This window comes from Phocoena phocoena, chromosome X (genome assembly GCF_963924675.1).
Source record: "Phocoena phocoena chromosome X, mPhoPho1.1, whole genome shotgun sequence".
NCBI classification, from domain to species: Eukaryota; Metazoa; Chordata; class Mammalia; order Artiodactyla; family Phocoenidae; genus Phocoena; species Phocoena phocoena.
In genome coordinates this window covers 94571026-94586685 of record NC_089240.1, presented here as the reverse complement: position 1 = coordinate 94586685, position 15660 = coordinate 94571026, and the positions used below count along the sequence as shown (strand labels likewise).

Below are 15660 nucleotides of genomic sequence, written 5' to 3'. Positions count from 1 at the left end.
GGAGAGTCAATCACCTAATGGGTCTGAGCCTCATCTTCTCCCATGGGGAGGGTAACCATTCCCATCTTATAGGGCTAGTACAAGGAGTCAATGGGGAATGTGCATGAAATTAACCTGCAGCCTACAAGGCAAGAGCTCTATACTGTGATTTCATTCTATGCAATTAATGGCAAAGTCTGTCTTTTATTCTTGGTCTCCCAGGGAAAGTTAAAACATATTGTAGGAACTCAATAATAGGTTTTGCTCTGAAATCACTTCTGTTAAAATCTGGCTTTAGATGTGGTACATGTAAAACAGGCCGTTCACTTCTCCTAATTGAATCAGACAGATTCTCATATCTGTCAGCTGCTTGGTTTAGAATCACGGAGGAGAAAAATCACGAGTGGGCAGAGGGGGTAGTGGCTTAATCTGTTGGAGTCAGTACCCCTTCCCCAGTGAGCAGCAATAAGAAGAATGTTTGTTTCGGTCCAGGATCTGCATCTGGGGCAGCCGCAAATGTAATCCTACAAACTAGCACAGGCCCACAGGCCCGGGGTCCAAAGGAAACTGGCCAGAGATGAGGTCCAACTTTGCATCACCAGTCAGAAGTATTATCACGAGTATTTCCAGACAGCAGAAGGGAAGGAAGAAACTAACTTGTGCTATGTCTCAGGAGGTTTCCTCTGGGCCAGTTGCTTCAGCCAGTCATTGTCTCATTTAACCCCCACAGTCACCTTGAGGTGGGAATTAGTGTTTACTGTGGAGCCTGGCACAATTAATATTATTAATATCGATAAGCTTAATAATAATAAACTGAAACACCGTGAGCTTGAGTAACTTACCTAAGGTCGCAGACCTGGTAAAGCCAGGATTTGAACCCATGTCTTTCTGACCCAGAAGCCAGGGCTTTTTCTGCTATGCTCCTTTGCGAGAGGAGAAAGACTGTGGCTTTAAAACAGGTGAGGATTTTCCAAGTCATTAGCAAGGCTGCCTCCATAACTGGCCACTTGAGACCTGCAGGTATCTAAGACTATCTTTGGTCTCCCTCTCTCTCCTCATTCAGGCTTCTAAATTGCTATGAACCATGGCCCAGCTGTACTACAAAAGGGTCAACTACTCACCCTACAGAGACCGAATCCCCCTGCAAATCGTGAGGGCTGAGACGGAGCTCTCTGCAGAGGAGAAGGCCTTCCTCAGTGCCGTGGAGAAGGGGGACTACGCCACTGTGAAGCAGGCCCTCCAGGAGGCCGAGATCTACTACAATGTCAACATCAACTGCATGGACCCACTGGGCCGGAGCGCCCTGCTCATTGCCATTGAGAATGAGAACCTGGAGATCATGGAGCTACTGCTGAACCACAGCGTGTACGTCGGTGACGCATTGCTCTACGCCATCCGCAAGGAAGTGGTGGGCGCTGTGGAGCTTCTGCTCAGCTACAGGCGGCCCAGTGGAGAGAAGCAGGTAAGAAGCCCCTACAGCCGGGGAGGTAGCCAGGGACAACAGAGCACCGCAGGGTCAGAAGCCTTGAAACTAAGGAAGGTTATAGGCGGGCTGCCGTTGAGAAGCCCTATCATGGCAGCCCTCTGCTCTCAAGAATAGCGTCAGTGATCTCAGGTGGGATCTTAGAGCTACCCCGCACGGCCCACACTGAGTTTTACTCATTTGCTATTTCCTTATTAGTACTTGCCCATATACCTTCAACACTTGACCTAAAAGCATCTTCTCTGTTTCCAGAACTGTCAAGCTCCTTCTACCCTCCCTACTCCCTGCTCCACATCTTCATTTCCTTCCTCACTGAAAGGGGGGACAAGGAGAAACCAAACACAGACCTGAGCTTTCCCCTTCTCACCCACTCTCTCCTGAAGAAGGACAGGAGGGCCTTTCAACTTGAGTGCCACGGCACAGATGCAAATGGATACAGGGGCCTACACACCTCTCCAGTTCCACTCATGTGAATGCATTCCACCCCTAGACGTTCAGGGCTTTGCCTCTGTGATTCTCCTGTCCTCTGAGGCACCTAGGTTTAACACTCTGGAGTCATCTTCGAGTCCTTCCTCTGCCCTGTCTCCATGCTCCATCCCCAAGCCCTGTGAGTTCTTCCTTCCCAATATCTTGTATTGATACATACTTTCTTCCCTCTCTAGCCCAGCTCCCACCACTGCACCTCTGCTTCTCATCATCTCTCTCCTACATCAGTGATTCTCAAAGTGTGGTTCTTGGACCAGCAGCATTAGCATCACCAGGGGAGCTTGTTAGAAAATGCAAAAGTCTCCGTCCCCACTACAGACTGACTGAATCAGACACTCTGGAGGTGGGGCCCGGCAAGCTGTGTCTCAGCAAGCCCTCCAGGGTACTGTGATGCCCACTCGGGTTTGAGAATCCCTGTCCTAAACTAACATGAAAACTTCTATCTGGACTCCCTGCCTCTAACCTCTTTCTTTCTCTCAAGCCATCCTGAACAATGATACTGGCTTATTCTTTCCCAGATTGCATAACAATCCTGCCATTCCTGTCCATCCTTTCAGTGACTCCAATGTCTCTTCATTAGAAGAGAAACCAGCCCATGAAGCCTAGCACTCAATACCCTTCATTAATGGTCTTTTCTAGTCCTGTCTCCCCCTTAGTCCCTTCTAAACCCCTCAAGTTAGACAGGTCTCCACTGTCTCTCTTCCTTTGGAGAATAGTAGGCGCATGTAGTAGGAACAAAGAAAATACAGTCATCAAACATGGAATACCACAATACATTAAAAAGTAGAAATGGTACAAACCAAAACCAAAATTGCAAAGTGCTTAAAAAATACTGGTAATGAAAACACTCAACATCAAGTCTTATGGGACATGACCAAAGCTGGGTTTAAAGGGAATTAATAGCTTTAATACTTGCCTAGTTAAACAAGAAGGAATGAAAATAAGCTAGCTGATAACTCACAGACTAGGAATTGGAATTGACAGAGCAGAAAGCAAGGTACTAGATTAAAAGTTCCTTGGGTAAAGGGCCTTAATCAACATTTAACACAGTGCCAAGAGAGAGGAGACCTTATCTCTCTTCTTCACTGCTGTATCCCAGCACTGGGAAAGTGCCTGCAATATCAAAGGCACTCAGTAAATATTTATCTTATGAATGAATAGTATGCATCCACCAAGCTATGCATTGTACACGATTTAATCCTCTCAGCTACTCTGTTAGGCAGGCACTGTTATCGCTGTCCCCATGATACTGATCAGACAGATTGAGCCACTGGGTGGTTAAGTCAGTTATTCAAGGTCACAATAAATGTCAGAGCCAGAATTCAGACCCAGGCAGCCTAGCTCCTAACCCCACCCGCTTAACCACTAGGCTATCCTGCTCTCCTGGAAGTCTGAGTTAAGTCTGAGAACTCCCAGCACAGGAGTTCCGAGACGGGATAGATGAGTGGAGGATGGATGACCTCTCTGGAAAGGACATGCCTACAGGATTTGGATATATAGCTAAGCAGAGAGGTGTTAGCATGTTCCCTACCCGGTCCACGTCTCCATCCCCAACACAACTGATTTGTTCTGGGCCCCTTTTCCCTAGAGCCCTGCTAAGTGTCTGAGTGATTTCATGTGCTAATCTGAACTAAGGCTTACCCAGCTACTCCGCTCCATGATCTTGTCCACTGCTGAGATTATGTAGCCATTGGCTCGACCCTTCACTTGACACCAGTCACACACTAATACATACTACTGGTCAGCCTTACTTGTATAAATGTTTAGTCTCTGTAACTAGAATGTTTCTTAAATGTGAAGCATACTCTAATGCCCGACTGTTTCCACGCATCCCCCATCAGCACCTGACCCAGTGCCTAGTATATAATGGGTGATAAATTCTTGCTGATGAACAAGAAGGAGTCAAGTGTATCTCCCAGAAAAGCACATAGCTGGCTGCTTGAACAAGACATCCTGGACTTTCATATTCAATCCCATTTAGCTTCATAACTGTTTTGAAAGAGGGGAGAGCACAGAGGAAATTTGCAAAGAGGGGACTAGCAATGGCAGCCCTATCTGAGTTTTGAAAGTAGGCCAAGTCCTTATTTGATGGCCAACCCTTTCTCCCATCTTTCCCCATTGCTCTGGCAAACCCTGAGGAAGAAAGGCGCCAGGTAAAGTCACTTGAAAGTACAATCTAAGGCACGACCTCCCCTGGATAGAAGCAGTGCTTACCTCACAGGAGTGAAGCACCACTGGTAGAATGTCAGGCGTACGAAACCTGGGTGAAGCTACTGGGGACAGGCTGTTTTTCACCAAGGGCCTTCCAGACTCACTGCCTCCTTTGTCCACCGTACATCATACTGAAGTCTCTTCAGCAGCCTTCTCCTCCCTTTCTCTTCTCTCCTCTCTCCTCTCTCCTAAACTCCACCACCGGCCGCTACTACATTGCATTTTCTTCCATTGCTCTGACAATTGCTGTGGTAAGTCATATATCAGTAACTATAACAACAGGCTGCCACAGTGCTGGAGCCCTGCCTCTCTGGGAGATAGAAACAAGATTTGTTTACCTGGGAGCAGTCAGGGATGTGAGCAAACACAGGACTCCTGAAGGACCTTGGGTCCAGCTGGGCAGGCTACTCCCAGGAAGGCACTCTTCAGACACACAGAATCCAAACACCTGTCCCTTTTCATGGAGGCCCTCCCCCAGCTCGCCAAAGGATCGGGCACAGCTGACCTCCATCAATCTTGGGTGGATAAACTAGTCCCCTGTTTGGGTTTATCCAGCAAGGAGTTTGGCTTCAGGTTGGCAGTAAGACCCCCTCTGCCGTACCCTTACCCCTGCCCATCATGCTCTTCTTCCTCTTCTAGCCTATCAAAACTGCTCTCAGATAAAGACTGGAGGCTGGGTGTACACGGCTGACCCTGGCTTCAAGTATCATCACTCACATGGACACCTGCATTTTTAATAGGTACCAAATCTGAAAGTAAAAAGAGTGATGCTCTATCAGATAGAATTTCCTGCACCAGACAACAAGTAGAAGACTCCGTGCGTGTGTGCGCGTGTGTGTTATTCTGTGGTCTTCTTGCTACTCCAGAAAACCGACCCTCTTGGAAGCACCCACTCCCTAACCACTACAGCCTATTTCCTTAGGGTTAGATGTTGGCCACCTGTGGGATTTGTGATTCCTTGGGGGAAACACTCAAATAGTTCTCATTATTCTCTGTAGTCTCTCAAAAAATTCTGGACTGCAGAAGGTTTAATACCAGCCTATCGCTTGTCCATGAAACCTACTGCCTTTGGCCCACTGACTCTTGGAACCACTAGAGGAGCATCGTCAGCAGGGGGCGCAAATCCAGCTCCAATCCAGAGAGGAGTCTTGTGTCTGTCTATGGTCAAAGCCAGCTCAAAGATGAAGCTTTGTGCATATGGAGAACTTGTCAAAATACAGACTCCTGAGCCCCAATCCATACCTACAGAATTAGAATCTTGGGGTTTGGGCCTGGAATCAGCATGTTAATAAGCCCACCCCCCAACCCGTTTCTAGGTAAGAGGTCTATGTGACTCTCTGTATTCATTTCCTAGGGCTGCCATAACAAAGTACGGCGAACTGGGTGGCTTAAAAGAAATGTATTCTCACAGTTCAAGAGGCCAGAAGTCCGAAATGCAGGTGTTGATGGGCCTGGTTCCTTCTGGAGGCTCTAAGAATCTGTTTCATGCCTTGGCTTGTAGCTGCGTCACTTCATTCTCTGCCTCCATCATTATATGGGGTTCTCCTCTGTGCCTTTCGTCTGTGTGGTTGTGTCCAAATCTCCCTCTCCTATCTCTTATAAAGACACCAGCTGTTTGATTTAGGGCCCACCCTAATCCAGGACTAACTCATTTCAACTTGATTACATCTGCAAAGACCCTTTTTCTATATAAGGTCACATTCACAGGTACCAGGTGTTAAGACTTGAACATATCTTTTGTGGGGATACAGTTCAACCCACTACACTCTTGATGAGAAATACTAGCCTAGACAAGTAGTTTTCAAACATTTTCAGTAACGGAGTCTTTCATTAAATGAAATCCTACGGAGACGTCAAACAAACAGACCCAAGCAGAGCTGCCCTAGTTTAAGTGCAGGTCAGGGCCAAAAGCCCCACTTCTTCACACACACACACACACACACACACACACACAACTCCTTGGCCCTGAGAAGCAAGCATAACTGGAAAACCACTGGTCTAGAAGACAGAATGACAGACTCTAATTTGGAGTTTGAGGTGCTAGCCACATTGTAGCTAACAGGGTGACCTTGGGCAAGTCATAAGGTCTTTTACAAGTGGCCAGTTATAGAATCACCCTACAACTCAATTTCCTTATCTATAAAATGAAGCTCACAATGCCCACCCCTACCTAATATAGAGGGCTGTCGTGAGGAAGAAGTAAGATAAAGATATAGTAAAGTCTTCTGAAACAAAAGTTAATGCTAGACAGAGTTCAATGACTATTATTTTCAGCTTCACTCCCATCAGTTTGACTTAGCCTGTCATATCGTGTGGAGAGACCAGCTGACAAGTGGTGCTCACCACAAGGCACCGCCAGTACGGTGACGGGGAGAGCATCTTCTCCTGCCATGACCCCGCATTCATCCCTCCTTGTTCACTGGAGTCTAAGGATTTGAGCAACAGGGAGGTAGAGCTGCTGGCCTCTGCGTCAACAGCCCATCCAAGGAATTTTCTTTCTTGGTCACTTGCGTCAATGCAGGGAGGTGTCGAGAGGCTAAGCCAACCTTCTCCCCATGGCCCGCCCCTCTGGGCTCTGCCATAATTACTCATTTGTCTGTGGCAGATGGCTCCAAATTAAAATTGGTCTCACAGATGAGCTAGCGAGATTAAGTCTCAACAACACCGATAAGTGTTCGTGCTGAGATTGCAGAAAATCAGCAACAAAGCACTCCACTTACCCCTTCCCCTATCTGATCCTTGGTCCCAGGGAGAGATGGCACAGTGTAGAGGGGACACCGAGGGCCTAGGAAAAGGTGACTGGTGCAAAAAAAAGGGGCCTACAGTGTCTAGCCTATAAATCTCAAGTACTCAGCAGGAGAGCAGAAAGTAAAGAACAGAACTGCACAAGTCACTCTATTTACAGGCAGCCTGGAGTAGTAGAAAGAACAGAGACTTTGGAGTCTTAGCAGTTTTAGTAGATGTGCTTCCTTGCACAAGTCACTTAATCTCTCCAAACCTCAGTTTCTTCATCTGTAAATGTCAACAATAATGGAGCCTACCTCATAGAGTTCTAGTGAAAATTAAATGAAATAATCCATGTCTATTACTTAGAACGGGAGCCTGACATAGTGAATACTCAGTACATGGGAGGCAGTACTGTTCCTGTTCCTACTAGTTGAAGCCATGCTGAGAACTCCTGCTGGCTAATCTCATTTATTCATTTTTAAATATGTATTAAGCACCCACTAGCACATAGTGGCTAAGAGTTCAGGCTGCATGACCTTTAGGAAAGCTGTTTGCCCTGATTGAGCATCAGTGTCCTTATCTGTATAGTGGGGTTAGTATTACCTACATCGTAAGTGGTTGCGAGGTTTAAATGAGAATTATTTTTTAACATTTGGCATAATTTGTGGCACATAGCATTCAATAATGATACTCATATCATTAGAATTAATACAAAATATTATTAAGTCTTTGTTACCTGAATTGCCCAATACAACAATAGGTATTTATCACTATAATAATCTGAGTCACAGCTTTGATTCTATGAGTTTCGTTCCAAAGTCAAAGTTCTAGGCCAAAAACGTGGGTTGTGTCAATCAAGTCAAGAAAATAAATCAGCCACTTCATTGGAAGAAAACGTCAGAATGACCGCACGGCATCATATCGGCCAAACTGATAAAGTGAATTCTGTCCTCTCCTGTACCTGTGCTGACTTTCTGTAGACATGGGCTGCTTCACTCACAGAGCAGAATCATAGGCTTCAGAGATCATTTGGTCTGAAATGACATGTCCAGGGTCGCTCAGCTGAGCTCGAACTGGCACAAATGCTTCCTGTCTCCCGAGCCACTATTTCTACCACCCCACACTGCCTCTGAGGAAACATCAGAAGCAGTAACACTTACAACAAAGCTGAAAATCAACAAAGCAACTGCAAGTGGTGTCCATCTAAAACAACTCATTCATAACAAAGTTCCAGCCTGTGCTCCCAAGGGACACAGAAAACCTAAGCTAGGGATGCTTACCTTTCAGAAAGAAAAATATAATTATTTAAACTTGGTCCCAAGTAGACCAAGGGAGCTAGCTGCATAATACTTCACAAGGAGGAGACTATGAAATAATCTCAAAAGCAAGTCACTAAATAAAAACACATGAGGTTTTTTAGCCATGACTGACCCCCCCTCCCCCTTCAGGGTTCCCCCCAGCACAGGGCTTCCTTTCTGTAGCCTCATGCTTATGGTTGTATACGGCCCTGACCCACATACACATGTCCAGTTAGGGAGTTTCCTGTTCTCCTCTCCTCTGGGTAGGTGGATCGCAGCTGTGTATAACAGACCCCCTCCTCCTTCACCTCACATGCGCAGTTATGTAGAGGACAGCCATCTTCTGTCTCCTTTTCACCCCAGGCTGCTCAGTTGGTTTTTTTCAACGTATGGTTCTTGTTGCAAACTCTGTTCAAGTGTGAAATATCAGTGCAAAACTCAGCGCTCTCCTCCCATCTCTCCTTCCAGCTGTCCTATCCCAGAGCACCAAATGTTGCCTTGTACTGATTCCTTTCCATATGCCAACAACAAACGTGGGACAGAAATAGAACGGTGCAAGGAAATATGTGTTACATTATCCAAAACGTGTGATGTGGACAATATAGAAGGCCACTCTGGTTACAAGTAGGCAAAGAGCTTTCAGGGGAGGAATATTTGAGAAAAGAAATAAACTTTGAGCTGGAAAGGAAGAAAGAAGGGGACGGGACATTTGTCAGTTGGAAGTGAATGAGCAATGACGTGGGTAGTGGGAATGATGGTGGCCTGTTCACAGTAGGTGCTGGAGTGAAGGGCTGGTGATGAGAGCAATGCCTGGGACTCTTGTTACCCTCATGAGGTTAACCTCATGGAGGAAGGCCCCAGATACCTGACTCAGAGTCAGGACACTGGGTGAGGTGGGCCCTGAGTCTTATCAGAAACAGTAGTTCTTGGGCTCCTGTGCTCATCTGCCCTCCCCCTTAATCCTCTGATCCCAGTTGTAGTAAAGGAGAATGAGTGTATGGCCACCGCCTGAGCAGCTCCTTAGGTGGGACCTTGGTGAACACTCTCCACTGTCCCAGCTGGTTGCTACTGGTCCTCTGATTGGCAGTTGGGGCAGAGAGGAGTGATGTGGGATGAAAGAAAGAAGCTGGACCCACTGATCACCCAGGGGCCTTTTGGACAGGTCTGCCCATCAAAAAATATTTGTGAGGAGCTGACCATATTGATCTTTGACTCTCTCTCCTTTTATCTGTCTCCTTCTCCAAATGGCACTCTCTCCCTCCTCTCTTCCAACACCTCCCCGTACTCACGGGTACAATGTCTGTGTCCCATTTTAATCTCATTGGTTGACAGCTCTCTTGGATTCCAGGATATCAAGGCCACCTGATTCCTCCTCCCTCTCTGACCACTGCCTCTTAGTCTCTTTTGTAAAATCCTTATCTTTTCTCTTGCTTCAATATCCATGCTGTCCAGAGTTCTGTGACTTTTCCTTTTCTAGCCCAATATCTATCAGAAGATCCATAATTTATTTTCAGAATTTCAGAATACATTTTAAATGTACCTCAAACGTTGAAATTCCCTGTGTCAAACACTGACAAACACTAATTTAGCACTTACTAGGTGCCAGGTACCAGTACATAAACCTACATTAATTTATTCAATGTTCACAACCATCCTGTGATGCAGGATATTACATCGGCCAAACAGTTCATTCGGGTTTTTCTGTACCATCTTATGGACAAACTGGAATGAAATTTTTGGCCAACCCAATACTATTATCCATTCTTACAAATGGGGACATCAAGGCACAAAGAGGTTAAATGATTTCCCCAAGCTCATACAGCTAGTAAGTGGACAAACTGGGATTCAAACCTAGGCAGTCTGGCAGTAGAGTCTGTGTTGTTAATCCTCGTGCCAGCCTCGTTTTGCCCTCCAAATCCTCTTCCTCATCCGGTGTATCCTTTCTCAGGTGATGGCACCTGTACCCTTCCATGTATCCTTCCAATTAGGTAGATTTGAAACCTTGCAGATGTCTTCATCTTCACTCTCTCCTTCAGCCACCCACACCCAGTTGGATACCAAGTCCCTTTGAAATAACTTAATTGAAGTGAAGAGGCAAACATACAATGAGTCGAAGTGTAATGCTGTGAGAGATAAGAAAGTGCTGTATATGTGGGAGCATAGGTATCTGATCACGTCACTCAAACGACCACAGTTGCTCCTTATTTCCTGTAGAATAGAGTTCAAAATACAGGCACAGGGTTGCTAGTTTGAGGAAAGAGGGTTGGTTAATGACCCCTCAAACCATGCTGAATTGTCACTGATAAATCGAGCCCAGGATTGGAAGGACAGTGAAGCCACCAGACAAGACAGGATGAAGGAAGTGGTTTTTTGTATCTGCAGAAAGTCTCTGGAGTCAGAAGGAAAGCCACCTTAGTGAGGGCCATCCCAGATTCAGGGACCTACTGATAAATGCACACTTTGTTACCTCTGGCAGGATTAAGTGACCCCAATCCAGCAGCTAGTCTATTCTAAGAAGTATGTCAGCCCTCTTAAGTCCTCGGTAGAGGGAAGGTAATCAGCACATGATCACCAGGGGCTTGAATGAGGGAAATTTTCCTGGTCCACCTTGCTATCAAGTGGATTGCTATTGCCTGTCCATTAGTAAAGGAGGGCTGCGAGCCAGATATTAAAAAGGCATTGAAAGAACCTTCCAAAGAAATCCAAATCAGAGAAGGAAATGAAGCCGGTCCCATGACAAATCTCTCGTGAGTCTACCACCTTTGCCACCTCCCCAAGAGAAGGGGAGTGATGACCCATAAAAAATACCTCTAAAGCTGGAGAGTGTAATTTCCAAATACCCCTCTGCTCTTCAAGGGCAACCTGAAGTGATTTGATGTTTGTGACATCATCAGCTCCATTATCTGTATCAGAATAGTGGATAGAACTTTGGGGCTAAAAATGACCTCTAGAAATCCTCCAATCCATACTGTCGTCATCAAATAGGGAGATAGTTGTCTCCCCACGTTCTAGTGGGCCTGCAGCGGGAAGGCTTCTATCCCCACTGAGACACCTGGTGTCTAAGACAGTTTGGGCTTTGTCTACCCAACCAAAACGAATATTTGTCATATTTACTTTCTCCCTTCCCTTATTTCTTAACTCTTAAACTGAGGTATGAAATTATTCAAGTATCAGGGTCCAAGGTCACCACCACCCTTCTCCACATCCATTTGTTTATTTTGGAGTTTTTTCTATAAAAGTAATACTATAAGAATTAAAGGAGTATAAAAGCATGTGAAGAAAAACATCCCATTTCCGCTCTCACAAGTCATCACTATTAATGATATAGGTATGCCCTCCTAGGTATTTTCTATGCATATGCAAGCAGAAACAAATATACACAAACACACACACACAGACATCTCTTCACAAATGTTCTGCAACTTGTTTTATTTTCCTTAGCAATACACTGTGGACATCGTTCCCTGTGAGGGTATTCATATGTATTGTATTCTTTTTAATGACAATACTGTATTATATCATATAAATGTGCCTTATTTATTTAACCCGTCCTCTATTAATGAACATTTAAATTGTTTCAAGGATATTTAGGTTTTGGTTTTCTAAACAATGCTGTGATGAATATCCTCGTATATATGTCTTTGAACACTTGTGTGATTGTTATCTGTAAATTCCTAGTAATAAGATTATGGAATCACAGAGTACGTGCATTATTTAATTTTGATATATATTGCCAAGCTGTTCTCCTACCAACAGTATGTGAAAGTGCCTGTTTCTCACATCCCTGCAATCACAGACTGCAAAAAAAATCAATTTTAAAACATCTCTGTCAATCTGACAGGTAAAAAATACTATCTCATTATTGTTTTACATTTGAATTTCTTTTATTATAAGTGGTATTTCACATCTTTTCATATGATAAGTAATTTGTTTTATTTTTCTCTGAATCAACTGTTAATTTTTAAATTAATTTTTATTGGAGTATAGTTGCTTTACAATGTTCTGTTAGTTTCTGGTGTATAGCAAAGTGACTCAGCTATACGTATACACGTATCCCCTCTTTTTTGGATATCCTTCCTATTTAGGTCACCACAGAGCACTGAGTAGAGTTCCCTGTGCTATACAGTAGGCTCTCATTAGTTATCTATTGTATACATAGTGGTGTATATATGTCAATCCCAGTCTCCCAATTCATCCCACCACTCACTTCCCCCCCTTGGTATCCATACATTTGTTCTCTACACCTGTGTCTATAGTTCTGCTTTGCAAATAAGTTCATCTGTATCATTTTTCTAGATTCCACATATAAGCAATATTATATGATATTTGTTTTCCTCTTTCTGGCTTACTTCACTATGTATGAGAGCCTCTAGGTCCATCCACGCCTCTGCAAATGGCACAGTTCTGTTCCTTTCTATGGCTGAGTAATATTCCATTGTATATATGTGCCACATCTTCTTTATCCATTCCTCTGTTGAGGGACACTTAGGTTGCTTCCATGTCCTGGCTATTGTAAATAGAGCTGCAATGAACATTGTGGTACATGACTCTTTTTGAATGATGGTTTTCTCAGGGTATATGCCCAGTAGTCGGATTGCTGGGTCGTATGGTAGTTCTATTTTTAGTTTTTTAAGGAAACCTCCATATTGTTCTCCATAGTGGCTGTATCAATTTACATTCCCACCAACAGTGCAAGAGGGTTCCCTTTTCTCCACACGCTCTCCAGCATTTATTGTTTGTAGAGTTTTTGATGATGGCCATTCTGACTGGTGTGAGGTGATACGTCACTGCAGTTTGGATTTGCATTTCTCTAATGATTAGTGATGTTGAGCATCCTTTCATGTGTTTGTTGGCAATCTGTATATCTTCTTTGGAGAAATGTCTATTTAGGTCTTCTGCTCATTTTTGGATTGGGTTGTTTGTTTTTTTGATATTGAGCTGCATGAGCTGCTTGTAAATTGTGGAGATTAATCCTTTGGCAGTTGCTTCATTTGCAAATATTTTCTCCCATCCTGAGGGTTGTCTTTTGGTCTTATTTATGGTTTCCTTTGCTGTGCAAAAGCTTTGAAGTTTCATTAGGTCCCATGTGTTTATTTTTGTTTTTATTTCCATTTCTCTAGGAGGTGGGTCAAAAAGGATCTTGCTGTGATTTATGTCATAGAGTGTTCTGCCTATGTTTTCCTCTAAGAGTTTGACAGTTTCTGGCCTTACATTTAGGTCTTTAATCCATTTTGAGTTTATTTTTGTGTATGGTGTTAGGGAGTGTTCTGATTTCATTCTTTTACATGTAGCTGTCCAGTTTTCCCAGCACCACTTATTGAAGAGGCTGTCTTTTCTCCATTGTATCTACTGTTAATTTTTTAACCCGTTCTTCTACTAGAATCTCCATCTTTTTCTTACAGTTTGTCTAAACTCTTTGTATATTAAGGTCATTAGCACTTTGTTCATTCTTTAAAAAGGTTCACCCTGATGTATTAAAAAAAAAACAATGATTTACCCTGAGTTTTACAGCAAGTCTGCAGCAAAGAGCAAAGTTCATTTGTATTCTAAATCTTTTACCTTTTCTGCATAAAAGTACAGGGTTGTTTTAAGTGATGCTTTAAGTGTCTTAGTGTCTCTCTCTGATGTAAGAGAGCTTGGGTGAAAGAGTATTCATGCTTCGTCATTCTTTTATCTTTAAGTTTCCAGTTTAGTGCTTAAGTATCTTCGTTAGAAGGAAAGAAAGTCTATATGGCTGTTTTAGCTAGAGTTTGCCAATGTGTAGACACATTTGTGTCTAGAAACCAAACCTATTTAGTTTGTAACCAACAGCCCCTGGCTGTTATTATGTGGTCATAATTCACAGCTTTTGCTAGCCAAATAGCCTTCCCTTGGCCTACGGAGGGGGTACACAGTGGTAAGCCCTGACTTGACCTTGCTGTCATTAGTTTTCTACCTTCCCTGTTGGGAACATGATTTCTTTCTTCCAGTGTTAAAGTCTCCATCATTTTAATAAGAGACTGCTGATTTCTAAATTAGCTGGTTCCCACTTGTAAACCAGGAAGCCCAACAAAGTTGGCTTGCATATTCTGCCATCATTGCTAAGCTTTTCTGGGTAATAGTGTGTCTGATTAGAATGGAAAGTGTTCTCTGGATCCTGGAACTTACTTGGGAGAAAATGCCATAGGTCTTATTTGGGGGCAGCTACTCGAATGAGCTAAGCTGTCTTTAACTGGAGATCACTCTTTGGTCATTCCCACTACTTTTTCATTTAAACTACCTAGGAGGAAGCCTGAATTAATAGATTCAACTAAACAGTTCAGGTGGTAGTATCATTTCCATGCCCCTTGGTCTTCAGGATTGGAGAATTCAATCTAGCAACCAGACCGAAGACTATGGTCTAACGAGAACACTGAGCTAGCACTCTGAATCCCGAGCTGCTTCTTTAGAACCAGATTTAAATATTTCCTGAAAGACCCTTGAGCATCCGTAAGCTGGTCAGAGGAGCAAGGACACATCTTGTACCTAGAGGGAATGAACTGTAAGATAGGAAAGTATTCTTTTAACCGTACCAAGTGGCTTTGTTAGAAAAAAAAAAACAGTATCACAAAGGATTTAAGAGTTAGCATTGGCACACCCTTCTTCTTGCCAAAAGTGGGTACAACATTGATGAAGCGACAGTTGTACTACATCTGCCACTTGACCCAGCCCATCAGCATCTCCTTCTCCTCTCACCACCCCTCCTTTTCATACTTTTTGGCCACTTTGAGAGTCTTGCTTCTCACTTTCCCAGCACAGGCCAGGGTACAATGGACTTTACCTCCAAGCACATGGCTAGCTACTTCCAGGGTGGCCAAGGTCTCCACCCCATGCTGGCCAAGGGTAGCTTCCATAGGCATGCCTGCCAGGAGCACCATTTGATTTTCCAGGGTGATGCCCTTCAGTGAGCCTCCAAGAGCCTTGATCTGAGTAACTGTCTCCTGGCTAGTCGGCTATAGGGCGTGTAGCTCCTGGACACGAACAAAGACCTGTATGTTGGCTGCTGAATCCACTGCAGCCTCCACTGCTGCTGCCGCAAAGACAGAGTCAAGAAATAGGAGGGAGTACATCCTCTTAGCCTGCTGTGTGCTACATCACCACCTAGGAAAGCATTCTCAATAAAGAATTTCATACTAGAGAGAGCAGCCCAAAGGTGCTGAGGAGCGTTTGATGGGGAAGAAGGAACTGTGGCCACCCAATTTCAAAACCATGATTTCAGCAGTGGAGAGAAACGAAAACTGTTTTGAAATTGTTTTAAAACTACTTTGTAAACCCACATTAAATAGGTACTGTGCCTGACACATAACTGGTTTAGTAGAGAGGCAAGAATACAGAGCCCCAGTATGTATAGAAACCACAGGGGAGTTCACTAATAACTCCACAGGGAGTGATGCCACTGATGCATTTCTAGAATAAAACCTCTGGAGTTCTGGTGGATATCTGTCTGGCTGTGGTCCA

At 44.1% G+C, this 15660-nt stretch overlaps 1 protein-coding gene and 1 pseudogene across 1 annotated transcript in view; one reads left to right on the top strand and one right to left on the bottom strand.

The window, feature by feature from the left end:
* Positions 1-1063: 1063 nt before the first annotated feature.
* TRPC5 (transient receptor potential cation channel subfamily C member 5) overlaps positions 1064-15660 on the top strand; it is a 136066-nt gene continuing 121469 nt past the window's right edge. Inside the window, exon 1 of the mRNA XM_065901397.1 lies at positions 1064-1441. Coding sequence (XP_065757469.1) covers positions 1064-1441 — 378 coding nt within the window. The remainder of the gene's footprint in view (positions 1442-15660) is intronic.
* Positions 5199-15272, bottom strand: LOC136142717 (ubiquitin-like FUBI-ribosomal protein eS30 fusion protein; annotated as a pseudogene).